Genomic DNA, 16349 nt, shown 5'->3' on the forward strand with positions numbered 1-16349 from the left:
AGGAGCTGCTCCATTCGCTTGTAGCCGACGCTGAGGGGGGAGATAGGGTGGTAGTTTGAGATCTGCGATGCATCCTTGCTGAGTTTAAGAATGGCTATGATCTTAGCCATGTTCCAAGTGAAGGAATAACTCCAACAAATTCTTCCAATGCCATGATGTAACTCGGCCATGCAGGGCGGATCAGTGAGATGTGAAGGTCAATATTGAAGAATACAGCAGCCTAAGTTCACTATTTGTAAAGTTGCCAGAGGTGGTTCTTTTTCCCGGCATAGCATTACCATTATGATCCCGCGACACAAAACATGGATCAGGCATGTAACATTTTTTCCTAGTGTGCTGACTTGAACGTGCCACTGTCTTTTGCGTCACAGAGCAGGTGGTGGCCTTCTGCTGCTGCCCATGATGTTTGTTGCTCAACTGCTTTATCATTGGCGCTGTAGCCCCATAATGTTTGGTAGCTCTTGAAGTCGCCAACGTGATTGGTCGGGTGAATTGGTGGTGGTAGCATCGGACATGGCCATTCAACACCTGGAGGCTTTTAGACGTTAACCACAGTTATGGCATTGATCTTGATGGCGATGTAGTGGGGCGAGTTGTTGGCTGTGACCTGGGCCAAGTCCTTCAGGTTTTTACAGGCATTGCAAGGCCATGTTTCGGATAGTGGCTTGCAGTCATGTGGGCATATTCACTTATTTTCAAACGGGGCACTCTCGTTCCAGATAGGGTTTTTTTTCCCAGCATCAGGATGTCGATGTCTTGAATCATGAGAATCTTTGCGATATAATCGCATTTCGCACTAGAGAGGCCCTCAAAGTTCAGCTGCATGATTCTCAGCGATGGGCCGATATTCACATTACTTTTCTGATGAAAAGGACCATTTCTAAAGCTGATTTTGAAGCCGGGATGCCTTGTGAGGCATTTGGCCACCAATTTAATGACATTCCTTGTGCTCTCGTATGTGGCAGGGAAAACCGTGAGCAGGTTATCATCTTCTTGTCAAGTTAAAAAGACCACTAGATAAATTATATTATGTACCGCGGTGGTAAATTATGGGTAAAAAATGCATTAGCAGACACAGGTGTGGTCACAATCTGCTGATGGGGCACTCCAGTGGCCACGGTGTTTGCCCTCTGGGCTGAGGACCCCTGCTGCTCCAAGGACAACCAGGACCTGGCATGCCGGGTTGGCCCGACCCCCCGAGCTGATTTTTCCGAGCGGATTTTTCAAAGGTGGAGGCCGATCAGCTGTGGGAGTTACTGCGAGAGTACGCCGACGTGTTTAGTGAGCACAATTCAGATGTTGGCCGGATGGACCTCGTCAAGCACCAAATTGACACAGGTGCGGCCTGACCCATTAAACTCCCCAGCTACCGAGTGGGCGTGCCCGAACGGGCCCAGATGAAGGAGGCAGTCGCAGACACGCTCCTCGATAACATAATCCTGCCCTAATTGAGCCCCTGGTCTGCCCCGGATGTGCAGGTGACGAAAAAGGATGGGTCGACATGGTTCTGTGTTGATTATAGGATGCTGAACGCGGTTACCCTCGGCAATGCCTTCCCCATCCCCCACATCGATGATACCTTTGACAGCCTCGCGGGGGTACGGTATGTCTCCACCCTAGATCTGGCATCCAGGTACTAGCAGGTGGAGATGGCAGAGGAGGATCGGCCGAGGACCGCGTTTACCACCCAGATAGAAATGTTTGAGTTCTGTGTGCTTCCATTCGGACTCACTAATGCACCTGCGACGTTCCAGCGGTTGATGGAGTTGGTGATGTGGGGCTCGCAGTGGGAACAGTGCCTGATTTATCTATATTATAGTGTTAAGTAGGTCCCTGCCCGAATACTGGTCCAGGTTGTGGGATGTGTTCCAACGACTGCGAGCAGCCCATCTCAAGCTCAAACCGCATAAGTTTGATTTTGCGCAGTGCAAGGAGGGGTACCTTGGACACCGTGTCAGCGTGGCAGGGGTGTGTACCGACCTAGAAAAGGTAAGTTCCCTAGTGGAATGCCTGTGGCCGAGGAACCTGACGTAGATTAGGTCATTTCTGGGGCTAGCCACTTATTACCATCGATTTGTGAAGGGATTCAGCAAGATTGCGCGTCCACTAACCCAACTAACTTCCCCTAAGATCCTTTGCCATTGGGCGGAGGCCTGCCACAATGCCTTCACCACCCTCAAGGACCACCTAACCCATATCCCCACCCTGGCTTTCCCTGACTTTTCCGCAGATTTTATCCTAGACACAAACGCCTACAGCAGTGGGTTGGGCGCCGTGTTGTCACAGGTGCAGGATGGGGTGAAGCATGTCATCGCATACGCCAGCTGGACCCTGAGCAGGGCCAAATTGAACTATTGTGTGGCCCGTCAGGAACTGTACGCCGTGATTTTGCCCTGAGACACGGGCCGAGGAGGCCTGCCCATATTTCACGGGGGGCACTGCAGACAGACGGCGCTCCCCCTTGGGAGCCCTAAGACTAACCCCCTCTGTCAAGTAAGAGCACCGTGTGTGTCGCAGAGGTCCCTGCCGAGAGGGCCAGGGGCCCAGGGGGCCAGCCGGCGGGCACATGATCTTGCACCGATGGGCCAGATGGGATGCTCTGACCAACCCGGCCGGATAAAAGAGGAGGTCGGATGCACAGTCTCCAGCCTGGACAATGAGCAGCTACGACAGGCACAACAGCGGGATCAGGACCTGGAAGTGGTTGAGGCGGCACTGCGGGAAAACGCCACCTGGAGTGGGTTGTACTCCCGGTTGTGTGTGAAGGATGGGGTGGTGCAGGAACTAGCCAAAGCCGGGCAGGTTGGGGTGCATCTGTGTTCCCGCCTAGGTGCGGCCACACTTGGGGTTCATGGCAGGGAACAGCGCACTCGGGAGACCCTGCATCGCCAGTATCTCTGGCCCAAACTGAACCAAGACGTGGCCGCCTAGGTACAGGGCTGCCGCACTTGTCAACAGTGTGGGCAGAAACCGGCGTAGCATCAGGTACCCCTGAGGCCGTTCCGCGTCAGCCAGGCGAACCAGTTGATTGGGGTCGACCTACAGGGGCCGTTCCTGTGGTCCCACCGAGGCAACCGGTACATTCTCGTGGCTGTGGAGTATTTTATGCGCTACCAGTGGCAGTGGCCATCCCCGATAAGATGGCCCTTGTGGTCGCCCAGGCATTTATTGAGGATTTCGTGCTCAAACATGGGATTCCCGAACGAGTCATTACAGACCAGGGAAGTAAGTTCGTGGCAGAGCTATTTCAGGTGCTGTAATGGGAGTTCGTAATCCAGAAGGACCGAACCACAGCATAACACCCCCAGGCGAATGGTATGATGGAGCGCATGAACCAGTCCTTGGCCGGAAAGCTCAAATGAATGGCGGCCGCCAATCAGCAGGATTAGGATGAACACCTCCCCTATACCCTGTTTGCCTATACCACCACGGTACACACTTCTACTGGGCAGACCCTGTTCCTAATGATTTTGGTCGTGAGTCTCGCCTACCTGCACACCTGTTGTTTGGCGTTCCACAACCACAACCGGAGGAGGGGAGCCAGCCCGTGGAGCACTTGATGAGGACTCTGCGCGTGGCCCGTGGCTAGGCCTACCAGCAGGGGGAGGCCGCTGACCAGCGGCAAGAGCAGGGTGCCCGTCCCCTGTGTGGAGCCTCCCTTCTACTCAGCAGGCTCTAAGGTGTGGCTGCATATCCCGTGTGTAGGGGCCGGACAGGAGGGGGGGAAGCTGACAACCTACTGGTGAGGACCCTGGACCGTCGTGCGGCAAATCTCCCCCTGGATGGTGCTGATTCAAGACAGGGAGAGGGGTCGAGAGACGGTGGTTAACATCCGCCGATTGAAACCCTGGAGGGCGGCCCCTGCCGGAGAGGTGCCCGCCTCTCGGGTGCCTCAAAACCCCGAACCCCCCGAACCCCCCAGACCCCCCAAGCCCCCATACCTGACAGCTTCAAGCCATACATGGGTCCCGCTGGGCCCAAGTTCCCAGCGGGCTCTGGCCCAGCAAGGAGGCGACGGGCGCGGTGACACCTAAACCCCTCTGCCCCTGAGTTTTTTACCCACCCAGGTGACGCCGAAGTGCAGGAGAAGCCTCTGTCATAGAGACGGAGACCGCCGCTGGGGCCTCGCGAAGCTGAGCCACCACCCGCGACACCAGCGAAAGGAGCCGGACGGGTCCCACGGACTCTGCGGCGCTACCTGGTTAGACCGACCCAGGTGAGGTGCTCCAGTCAGACCACGACGGGGACGGGCACCTTGGGCGGCTATGTGTTGCCACGGCCTCAAAGCCACTCTGCAAGCACCGCGACCCCCTCCTGGCCCCCACACTGAATACACACACGCAGTGCACACATGTGTAGTGGGTTCCAGGACACGGAGACGGCAGAATAGAAGCAGCACTATTTATTTAAACCTTAACAAGGGTTACACTAGAAGGGGTAGCGGCCCCTCCACCCGTATAACTCAGGAACACACCCCAGGCTCTCTGGCCTAAGCTCTAGGCTCCCAGTTCCTCCTGGTAGGGCTCTAAGGGAGGCTATCAGATCCGGCCCTGGTTAGGCACAGATCTCGGCACCCCGCCGACCAGACCGGCCCTTAGAAGGACTCTGACTCTGGGGCTCTGGGGCCGCACCACTGGCTTGCTGTGCCGGCCCTGAAAAGGGCAGCGGTCACAGGAGTTCCAGGGTCTCACCTAGCTGGCCTTCTTTCTTCACTGGTTGCTTCAGCCTCGGGCCCCACACTCTGCCCCGAGCTCCCTGGCTCCCCGCACTTTATACCCACTGGAGCCTTAGCGGACGTTGTTGTAGCCACCAAGGTGTGGGTGAACCACACCTTCCCGTGTCATGTGTTTATTCCCCATAGCACCCCTACATCACCCCCTCCCGTGTAACCCGCAGCCGTCCCGGCTGCAACAATACTCGAACAATAAACACAACAAACCCCCACCCGTGCGTGCCTCATAAGAACGAACACCCCAATAAATAACCCAACCCACCTATACAAAATTACACTATATACACATATACATTGTACCCGCCCCCCCCATCAACGCAGCAAGAAAACTTAACAGTGAACAACAAGAGTAACAAGAACCATTTTTACAACAAGCGGCGCATTTTGGCGCGAGTCCGATTTGCGGGTCCATCGTAGGGGGAGGGTCCGGTCGGCCCGGCAGTGGGCACCGGCTGTGCAGGTGCACCGTCTTCCGTCACCCCGGAAGGGCAAACTCCGTCCCCACCGGGTGGCGCAGGCGCGCTGGAAGCCGTCATTCTTGAGGCGCCTGAAGGTGGAACAGTTAGCGAAGCATCAAGGGCAGGTGACGAAGACGCCGTCCGGGAGTCAGCGGAGACATCACATGCTCGGCCTGTGTAATGTGGTGGAGGGACGCGCGGCGCCACAAACGGCTTCAGACGCGAGGGGTGTACGTACCAGCGGCGTTTCCCCCACTGGATACGAACGCACTGCGGCCGCATAACCTTCACAATAACCACAGGGCCCCTCCAAGGCCGCAACAATTTCGCCGAGGTTGCCAACGGCACCTGAGGGCAGTGCAGCCAGGCTTGATCGCCTGGCTTCCACGCATGTGTGCGTGATTGGCGCGATCGCAACCTCTCGTTGGCCTTCTGCCGAGAGGAAGAGTTTTGGGCCGCTGCCTCCCGCGCCTCGGTCAACCTCAGGATATTAAATTTAACGTGGTCGGCCAATTTCGATTTTCTGCTGGTTTCCGAGACGCGGAGCTGATTCGCAATTGGTGGGTCAACGTCGCGACCGTACATCAAAAAGAACGGCGAGAAGCCGGTTGCCGCGTGAGGAGCCATTCTATAGGCGGCCAAAACCCCCGGAATGTGAAGGTCCCAATCGGTCTGGGAGTCACACACCTGGTGACACAACATAGATGTGAGCGTCCTATGCAGCCGCTCCACCATGCCATCGGTTTGTGGGTGATAGGGGGATGTGCGAATCTTTTTCGTACCAAGAAGCGCACACACCTCGTGCAGAAGGACGCCAGAGAAGTTCTTCCCTTGGTCAGTCAGCAGCCGTTCGGGAGCACCCTTGTCGAGGACATAGCCCTGGACAAAGGCCTCGGCAACGGCTGCTGCTGACTGGTTAGCAAGAGGCCATGCCATAGGCCATCGGGTGAAATATTCCACGCCAACCAGCAGGTACTTGTTACCCCTAGGGGTCGCAGGGAAGGGCCCCAATATATCGAGTGCGACGAGTTCGTTAACCCGAGAGACCGTGATAGATTGTAGCGGTGGGCAGGCGCCTTTCGCTGGTGGTTTTCGTTGGGCGCACTGAGTGCATGCACCCAGGAGGTCATCCACATCCCTTGCCATACCCGGCCAGAAGAAATCCAGCTGGAGCACGGCAAGGGTCTTGTGGGTCCCCAGGTGCAAAAGCCGCTCGTGTGCGGCCCAAACGGCCTTACCCCGCAAAGCGGATGGCACCACAAGCCTGTGACGGCAGGCCCTCCCATCCCAATGCATTAGGAGCCCCTGGAGCAGCCCGTATGAATCAATCCCCGCGACCCCCCGCACGGAACCCCCTGCGCGACGACGCAACGCGAGGAGGGATGCGTCCTCCATCTGGAGGCGCCCCCATTCAGCAACGGACAACCCCAGCAAGGAGTCCGCACCTCCCTCCCCGACAGGACCCTCAGGCAAGGGGTCCTCAGTGGCAGCAGCGAGAACCGGGATATCTAAGGGGGGGCTATCCTCTGGCGGCTTACAACGCCCCGATCCCCTGAGACAAGCGCAATCTGAGGCGGGCGGCAGGCGAGACAGCGCATCCGCATTAGTGTGCCGAGCACCCTTCCGATATGTGGTCGTGAAATCATAATCCTGAAGGATTTCGAGCCATCGGGACAATTGCCCCGAAGGCTGTGTCACCCGCAAGGCATATTGTAATGCCGCATGGTCCGTACGGACAGTGAAATGCCGACCGTACAGGTATGGGCGATACTGTTGCATAAAAAATACAATAGCCAAGAGTTCCCGACGCGTGACGCAGTATCTCTGTTCCGCCGGAGACAAAACCCTACTGCCATAAGCCACGACGCGTTCCACACCACAGATCACCTGTGAGAGCACACCCCCAATGCCCGTATTGCTGGCGTCTGTATCGAGCAGGAAGGGTTCCGAAAAATCGGGGTAGCTCAATGGAGGGGCCCGCACGAGAGCGTCGCGAAGGGAACAAAAAGCGACCTCCTCCTCCTGGCCCCAGTGAAATTTCACTCCCTTCGCCGTCAGAGCGTGTAAGGGCTTAGCAATGGTCGCGAAATCCGCGACGAACCGCCGGTAATAAGACGCAAATCCAATGAAACTCCTGACCTCAGCCACCGAGGTGGGGGTTGGCCAGGAGTTGACACACTGCGTCTTTGCGGGATCGGTGGATATGCCCGAGCGGCTGACGATGTGCCCCAAATAGCGTACGGATTCCCGTAGCAGGTGGCACTTTTGCGGCTTAAATTTCAAATTCGCAGCACGCATTTTGAGGAACACGGCGCGCAAGCGCAAAAGGTGTTCGTCAAATGTCTTGCTGAACACGATGACGTCATCCAGATAGATCAAACAGACGTTCCACTGTAAGCCAGCCAAAACCAGTTCCATAAGGCGCTGAAATGTCGCCGGAGCGGAGTGTAATCCCATAGGTAACCGGTTAAATTGGAATAGGCCGTGTGGTGTGCGAAACGCAGTCTTTGGCTTGGACTCATCATCCAATGGGAGTTGCCAAAATCCGGATAACAAGTCCAACGTAGAAAAAAAACGTGCGCCAGCCAGAGCATCCAGAGATTCGTCCATCCGGGGAAGTGGATACGCGTCGGCCACGGAGATCTTATTAAGGCGGCGAAAATCCACACAGAATCGCAAGGACCCATCGTGCTTTTTGACAAGCACTATGGGTGCTCCCCATGGACTGGTGGAAGGGGCTATAATGTCTGCAGCCAGCATGTCATCCACTGCCAATTTGACATGATCTTTTTCGGCCGGACTTAACCGAAAAGGATTCTGGCGTACCGGGGCATTGTCACCCGTGTCAATGTGGTGACGCAACAATTTCGTGCACCCAATGTCATATTTGTGTTTACTAAAAACATCGGAAAATTCCGTCAGAAGGGTGCGTAGGCCGGCACGCTGGGAGTCGGACAGATCACTCGTGCCCGAACATAGTGTGTCCATCCAACTATCGTCCCCCTCAGAATGCGGTTGAGCCAGAGGATCGGTCCCCACATTACCCATAACCGTGTCTACCACGGGGACCGGTGTCGCGTGCGCGAGCACAGTTCCCTGAGGAACGACGGCCGTCTGTACGCCAACGTTAAGGACGAGGATAAACGGGTCATCGCTCCCCTTAACGAGCGTTTGAGCGGCCACCAGATCCAGCCCGTTTTCCCCAGCCCTCGAGGGCCCTAACAGAATTCCCTGGTCCAGAACACCGGGCACGAAAGGCCGACGCAATCGAAGGGGCACGAGCATTTGCGCCCCGGGAGGTACACGCACCGTCCGAGTGACGAACGCTTGTATCGACGCGCACGCTGCCCTTGAGGTGACAGGGGAAGGCAGGAATGTTACCCGTCGGCCCGAGGGAAGCTCGATGCAACCCTGATCAATTAGAATTTTAATCGGCATTTTGCCCAAAAAGTCCGTCCCCAACAAGCACGGAACCGCCAGCGAGGACGAGACTAATATCGGCCCGGAGAGTTTGATATCGCCAATGCAAATTTGTGCTCGAATTTGGCCTATGATACCCAGCGAACCCCCGTTCGCTGCGTAACACGGAACGGTGACTGGGAGCAAGGGGCGGCTTTGAACGGGAAGAATATTATAAATCAAGTCTGACACAATGGTCGCCGAAGCTCCCGTATCGACGAGGATACGCACCTCGACCCCGTCAATGCGACCCGCGACCACGGACGAGCCTGCCGACGCAGCAACAATGCGGTGGGCCAATTCCGTCCACTGCCCCGGCCCGAGCACCCTCTCGACCCCGCCGCCACCCAACAACCCAATGGGCGTACCCCGAGGCCCGTACACCGAAACGCGCGAGGTGGGGACAGGTGTGTGCACAGGCCGAGCATGTGGGGTGCCGCGACTTGCCGGGTTGCGATGCGGAGGCCTGTAGGCTGGAGCGCCGTCCGACCGTCCCGGCTGTCGTTGACGAGGCGCCCGGCATTCCGCAGCCACGTGGCCCTTGCGGCCACAGTTGTAGCACGTGATGAGCGCCTTGGGGTGCTCCTGGCGATCCGGTGTGGTCCGAGCCGGCCTCCCTCCGGATCTCCACTCCACCGGGCGACCCGCCGCGAAGACCTCCTCGGAGGGGGGGATGGTCGGCGTCCCAGCGCACACCGCAGCTGCGCCCTTGGGGACGAGAGGTGATCGACGCTGCGCTATCAGGTGCGCGTGGATGTGTCTTGCTGCCCGCAAGGAGCACATGTCCGCGTCGTCCTCTGCGACGATGACGATCTGTAGCTCCTGGGCCAACGCCAGGAGCTTCTCCGTCACCATCGCGTCCACCCCTTCGCCGTCCATCCGCGGGAAAGCCGCTTTTGCGAGGGCCAGGAGAGCCGTGCGATACGCCAGCGGTGGCTCCTTCTGGCCCCTGCACCGCTCGTGGAAGAGTTTGCGGCAGTCCGACGATGGCCCGTAGACTATGGTGAGGACCTGGAGCGCCGACTGTAGCGTAGATCGCGTTGATCTGGGAGCTGTGATGAGCGTAGCAAGGGCGTCATCGTCCAGCATGGCCGGTAGCGCACTCAACGCCTCGTTGTCCGTCCAGCCGGCCATCTCTTGATGAGCGAGAAAGCGGCGTTGAAAGGCCCCCCAGTCGCCGCCGTCTGAAACGAACTCCTTCAACACCGGCAGGCGTTGTTGAAACGATGGCTTCGTCTCTGAGAGGTGCCGCGCGCCATTTCCGGCCTCTCCACCGGTGTCTGTGGGGCTGGGGACACCCATCGGCGGTCGCGCAGGTGATGACGATGCGCCCGCCGATTGGTCCTGACAGCGGGCGTCCGTTGGTGATGACGTCACCACCGCTGATTGGCCCACAGCGTCCACGTGGCGCTGCGACCCTCCAATCGCCGTGGCGGACACTGTCATGGCGGCAAATCCGAAATCTGGTGGCTGTGTTTCGGCGGGAATGGCCGTTGAACGGCGTTCGTCTCTCTGCCGCCTTTGCGCCCGCAGCCCCGCGCGGTTGATTTCCTCCAGCGTGGAAGCCGCGGCATACAGCAGCTCAGCCAGTCGAGAGTGAGCCGCCTGCAACCCGTCCTCCATCGGCGGCCACTCCTCCAGCGGCGGCTGCTGTTGGGGCGTCTGGGACATCCCAGGATCGTCGGCCGCGGCCTCTGGCGCAATCCCAGGCGAGCCGTCCTCCTCCTGGGGTTCCTGTGATCGGTTTGTACTCCTTGTGTCCATTTTAAGACCACTTCTGACACCAGTTGTAGTGGGTTCCAGGACACGGAGACGGCAGAATAGAAGCAGCACTATTTATTTAAACCTTAACAAGGGTTACACTAGAAGGGGTAGCGGCCCCTCCACCCGTATAACTCAGGAACACACCCCAGGCTCTCTGGCCTAAGCTCTAGGCTCCCAGTTCCTCCTGGTAGGGCTCTAAGGGAGGCTATCAGATCCGGCCCTGGTTAGGCACAGATCTCGGCACCCCGCCGACCAGACCGGCCCTTAGAAGGACTCTGACTCTGGGGCTCTGGGGCCGCACCACTGGCTTGCTGTGCCGGCCCTGAAAAGGGCAGCGGTCACAGGAGTTCCAGGGTCTCACCTAGCTGGCCTTCTTTCTTCACTGGTTGCTTCAGCCTCGGGCCCCACACTCTGCCCCGAGCTCCCTGGCTCCCCGCACTTTATACCCACTGGAGCCTTAGCGGACGTTGTTGTAGCCACCAAGGTGTGGGTGAACCACACCTTCCCGTGTCATGTGTTTATTCCCCATAGCACCCCTACACATGTAGTGTCCTTGCGTGGGATAGCTTGCACACCGGGTTTTAATCCAAAGGGTCCATAGGTTTCCTGGTGCCAGGGAATTGGCCGACCCTCGCGGGACAATGTACATCGCGGTGCCCCTGAGTTGTCTTATCAGTGTATGGGCACAAAAAGGTTAACTGGCCAGCCGCGATAAGTCATTCACGATATCGGAAGAAGCTGGGGTGGAAAAAACGAGAAAGGCAAACAATGAGATCAGCGGAGCGCAGTGCCATGCCCCTCCCCCGCTGACCCCTATACCAAATTCACACCCGTGTATTGACAATGGATCGCAGGAGCACCGGCCACGGCGATCCATGTAAGGGCAAAACAAAAAAAGGAACAACCCAAGCAGTAACCACGGGTAGGCGCATGATTGGCCGCACGGTGCGACGCGACCCCAGGTTTTTGAAGTCAAGGGAGTCAAAAGGGGAGCCCGGGGGCCATTCGAACAGTTGATCTTCAACATCTTGGCCGTCAAGACTCCCCTGCCATTTTGCCTTCTTCAGCCGCTCGCAGCGTCTGCATGACGCCAGCGAATGCCACTACGAGGCAGTGTTAGGCAATACTTTCTCGTCCTCTCCTCTCCGCCTCTCACAGCGTCCGTTTAATGCCGTGAGTACAGCTATGAGGTGCGTGATAGGATGCTTGAGTGAGTGGGAGCATAGACAGCAGTAGGCTAGGTTTTTCTCGCAAGATACTCCCCCTGGGTAGTGCCAACTGGGTAGCTTACTTTAAGGGATTGTGGTTTGCGCCGAGAATAAAAGTTAGCACAGAGCATAGGTGGTGTGGTGTCTGCGATTTCTGTGTGGAGCGACTGCGTGTGCAAGCTGAGACCTGGGTAGCGGTGGGGGAACATGCGGCGAGAGTGAACACGGGGTGGTAATCACAGGATCGCTATGTTTATCCGCGTGAGGTAATCGCGCAGGTGTGAGCGCACTCACAGACTTATTTTGTTAGTGTGGCCGCGGTGTGCGTGGGTGTGCATGTGGAAGCGTAATTTTTTTAAGAAATGAGGGTGGCTGTTGAGACATGGGGGTGGAGAACTTTGCAGAGGTACAAAGGAAAGGCAAGGCCATGGATGAATTTAAATTCAAGGACTATGATCTTGTAGTCAACATGCTTGTGGATATGAACCCAGTGAAGTTAGGCCAGGATTTGGGTTATGGGAGGGGATAGAGTTCTAGAAAAGACCCAAACTGAAGCACTGTTTAAATGTATAAAACTGCAACATCTGTGACTTACTGTTAACACATACACACAGTTATACCTATTTGTGACAGTCTAAATATCCATTTCATTTGTGACACTCACGTTGAGGCTCACGGTCACCGATGTAGAGGGGAGCATCCACATGACACCACACATGTACTCCTCACGCTCCGGTTGTGTGATGTTGCACCACAGAGTGACATCACCTCGCTCATCAGCTGAGACATCTTTCTCTACAGACACAGACAGAGCTGAGAGAGACAGAAACAAAAAGGAAGAGAGAAATGTTATACACGTGTAGTGACATAGTGCCGATTGCTGTCAAGCAGCAGCAACTGCGGTGGACAGATAGTGCACACGCCGTCGAGCATATACACGGGTGTGCTGGCAGGGCAGAGGAACGAGGGAAAGGGTCACGGAAGACCTCATCGGGAAGCCCTTGGAACCCGCTAGTGGGTTCCAGAGTATAATAAAAGCAGCGGAGAGCAAGAGCTCCAGGCTGCCGGTTCTGGTAGTGGACTCGTCTCGCCGTCGCTGTTGTCTTCGCCGCCTTCGTCGCTGCCGCCTTCACTCGATAATTCCGTGGCCGGACAGCTGTTGGCTGTCTCAGTCGACGCCGTCGATGCAACGCTGTTAGGGTTGCGTCTAGGCCGGGCTGTTCGGCAACGTGAGCAAGAAAAGAGGCGATCCTGTGTGTGAATGGCCGGAAAGGTGTTACAATAAAAGATGTTGCCTCCTGAACTACCTCGTCTCCGACTTGTGCTGCAATACACATGCAAGAGCATCAAACGTTATATGTATATAGTATTATTCATGCCGATTGCATTTCAAAACGTTGTAGAATTTATATGTGAATGCTCTTTGATACAGACAGATATAGAGAAAGATACAAAACATAGAGCTAGAGATAGACAGGCAGACATTAATGCATAGGGAAGACCTAGGCACCAGCACATAAATACAGCGAAAGAGAGACCTAGAAAGGAATAATATTTGATGAAAACACCCTCTTCTGTTCATATGCTGGCATGCAAGTGGGAGTAAGGTTCAGTGCAAGATTCCCGTGATGCAGCCAAAACTGAACGTTTTAGAAAAAGCCAAACATTCACTTTGATCGAATATTCAGTGCATCTGTAAATCTGAGCGTACCTTTGTAGAGCTTAACTTGAAAATGTGTTTCTATATCGGTATTGGTTCTGGTGTTAATCACTACACAGCTGTAGTCTCCACCCTGTGTTGCGTTTGCATTCCGGGCGACAAACACTGCAAAGTTCATTTCAAGAGCGGTGAACTCAAAGGACAAGTTGGTTGATTTAGCACTTGGATCAGGGCTGTAGTAGGTGCCAACCTGGAAGGGTTGGGGAGAGACGAGAGAGACACCATCAATTTTTAGGCTTTAAAAAAACAGGGGCACAATTCACCCTTGGCACCCCCAGTGGTTCCCGGTCTGTTATCTCTGATAACCGCCAATCTCTACCATTGGTGGGGACACATCGTCAGGTGGGGGGTGGGCGTGGTCACAGTGCAGGTGGGGTCGTGGCTAAAATGAGTCAAGAAGTCGGCATGGAGACAGATCCAGCGTGACTGCTGAGTGCTCTCCACCACCTCCCTCTCGCCACTGTGGTGGGAAAACAACAAATACAACTGATTGGCAATGCAGTAGCTGAACATGCAGGCTCAGCAAACGCAGCCAAGCCTGTTGGAGGAGCTCACTGATGATGGGACTGTGTCCAGATCTTTGAAGGATATGTAATCTCCTCACAATCAAAGCTGATCATTATAACCAAGATGTTTTTACTGAAAAGGTTAATCAACAGCATATCTCCCCAGTGCTCATTTGTATTGTTTGCACGGGATACAATTAGAACCATGTAAACGTATGAGATCAGGCTATTGCAAAGTCGGGAAAACTGCTATCGTAGAATGGTATAACTAACTCATAGTGTTATGAAAAATGATACCACAGCAAACCTAGTTGCTATGCACATGCAGTACTCACGCTACTCATAAACAGGAACACAGAGCAACAGGTGAAGAGAGACCCACTATGGTTTTTGCAGCTGCTGGATGTAGCTGAATTAGTTGCACGAGTATCCAATCTGGGAGGCCCGTGTTTGGAGTCAGTGGGCATCTGACCAACAGATCTTCCCCCTCAACTCCGCACACGTTATACCCCTTGGAGCAATGAGAGAGCTGCTTCTCACACACGGTTTTCATCTTCTCATCATCAGCAGCAATGACTCCTGCAGCAGCAGAGGAGAAGGCGAGCGATGAAACCTAGGGCATTATCAGCCATCATCAGCCAGCATCCTGCCACCCTTTTTTTGTGGCATCACAGCAACAGAAACATTTTAACACGTAGGCTTGAAATTGAGAGGAATAATAATAACTTTAATCGCTCTGACAGCTACAGGCTTATTGCGGCCTGGAAGCGTATTATTAAATAATACACATTACATTTTGATTTAAAGCTTTCGTGACTGCAGTAATTCATGTTCTTGGCTGTTTTGGTGGAGTCGCGTTGGGAGGAAGCAATAGAATAATAGAATATATATGTTTGTTGTTTTGTTGTTTCACTTCGGCGTGGCTTTGCCGAGGGAGCTAAGAATATGAATGCACATTATAATTCCTTATAGGGGAAACACATACTAATTAACGGATTGCTAACATAGCATATAATCACTAACACACATTACAACTAATCACTAATCTACAACTCATTACAAATCATAACCATTGACTGATTACTAATCGATTATATAATTACAACACCCCCCCTCCGCCTCTAATCACTGCACCTGATATGAGTTAAATGATGACGTCACCCTGCTGCTGCTCTATATAAAAGCGGGAGCAAGCGAGGGCTTTACCATTCTGGCGAATTGCCCGATGATGCTGGATGTATTTACCAGCGAAACGTCGTACAACTCAAACTGTAAATGTTGTGGATTCACTCTTCAACACACCGGTGGGCTGAAGTAGTGAATTATTTGTCTTTTGTCAACGTGACACTTTTTTTTGCTGATTGGCCGTGTCGGGTGGTGGAGGGTTACGACACATTTATAAATAAACGCGATCTAACCCAAAAAACCTTTATTATGAACGGAAACATTATTTGATTAAATTAATCCAAACCCATTTTGATGAACCCATCTTCTGCGTGCTTCTGTCCCGTGCACTGTTGGCCACACTGTTTCCGCCAGCAGAATTGTAGCACTCAGCAAGTGGGGGGGAGGGACACCATGAAGTGCTGGTATGTGAGGCAGCAGTGCTCTCTGTGTTACGGTGTGCAACACAGAGCCAAGGCCGTATTATCCAACACGCACAGTAAGCAGTGGGCACTCTGCCTAGGGCATACACAAACCTAAACGACCAACAACAAAAATGTACCATGTTTTTGTTTGTATGATAAAAAACTGTAACCAAGATAGCTTCTTGAATAAATATATTTTAAAAAATCAATGATAGGCACCATGTATATATATAAAGAGGAGAGTTATGTCAGTGTCAATTTTTTTCCATAAGGTGAAATAGAATAATACCAAAGATTACCTTTGAGATTTTTTGTTAGCAAAATTAGCAACAACATCTTCAAATGGTGTTTTTCGCACAATAAAGGGAGTGACAGCGGCGGTAGAAGTGACATTGGGCAGCAGTACCAACTGTAGAAAATTATCACTGAAGGCCTAAGAAAAAGAAGTGCCTAGGGTCGACAAGAACCTTAACCCGGCCCTGCACAAAGCCAGCTCCGAACTCAGCTGCTCGAAGAGGAGTTGCTACCATTTGAGTGCAGGTGTCTGAGATGGATGCCTGGAACATTGCGGAAAGACAGGAGGCGATGCAGAAATCCAGAAGAGAAGGTGGTAGGCATGTATTGCAGATGAGATTGGGTTAAATAAAGGGCATCATTTGAGATATTGCATCCCTATTGGCTCTCACCTGGTGAAATGAAGGACGTCAGTCAGCACAGTCAGGTAATTTCGATGGACTCACACGAGGTTGAATAAAGGACGTCCATAACAAGATAGTGAATCGCAACGGGCTCTCACTTGGTTAAATAAAGGCCGCCAGTTACAAGATAATCTCAATTGACTCAGGAGGTTAAGTAAAGGGCATTAGTCAAACGACAGTGAATCTAAAAAAACACATGCTAGACAGCGGCACAC

The 16349-nt window shown here is 54.1% G+C and overlaps 1 protein-coding gene across 2 annotated transcripts in view; it reads right to left on the reverse strand.

The window, feature by feature from the left end:
* Positions 1-16349, reverse strand: part of LOC142907367 (uncharacterized) — a 29039-nt gene that overhangs the window by 10838 nt on the left and 1852 nt on the right. The window contains exons 2-5 of one of the 2 annotated variants that reach the window (XM_076056825.1): positions 14230-14426; positions 13333-13531; positions 12286-12434; positions 8691-10426 (exon numbers count right to left, since the gene is read on the reverse strand). In XM_076056825.1, the coding sequence (XP_075912940.1) occupies positions 10415-10426; positions 12286-12434; positions 13333-13531; positions 14230-14426 (557 nt within the window). In that variant the 3' untranslated portion in view covers positions 8691-10414. Of the gene's footprint in view, positions 1-8690; positions 10427-12285; positions 12435-13332; positions 13532-14229; positions 14427-16349 lie in introns of those variants that run through there. The other variant, XM_076056824.1, reaches the window with a different exon arrangement.

This window comes from Petromyzon marinus, chromosome 78, assembly GCF_048934315.1.
Source record: "Petromyzon marinus isolate PM22_M1 ecotype Great Lakes invasive population chromosome 78, UKy_Petmar_22M1.pri1.0, whole genome shotgun sequence".
Classification (NCBI taxonomy): domain Eukaryota; kingdom Metazoa; phylum Chordata; class Hyperoartia; order Petromyzontiformes; family Petromyzontidae; genus Petromyzon; species Petromyzon marinus.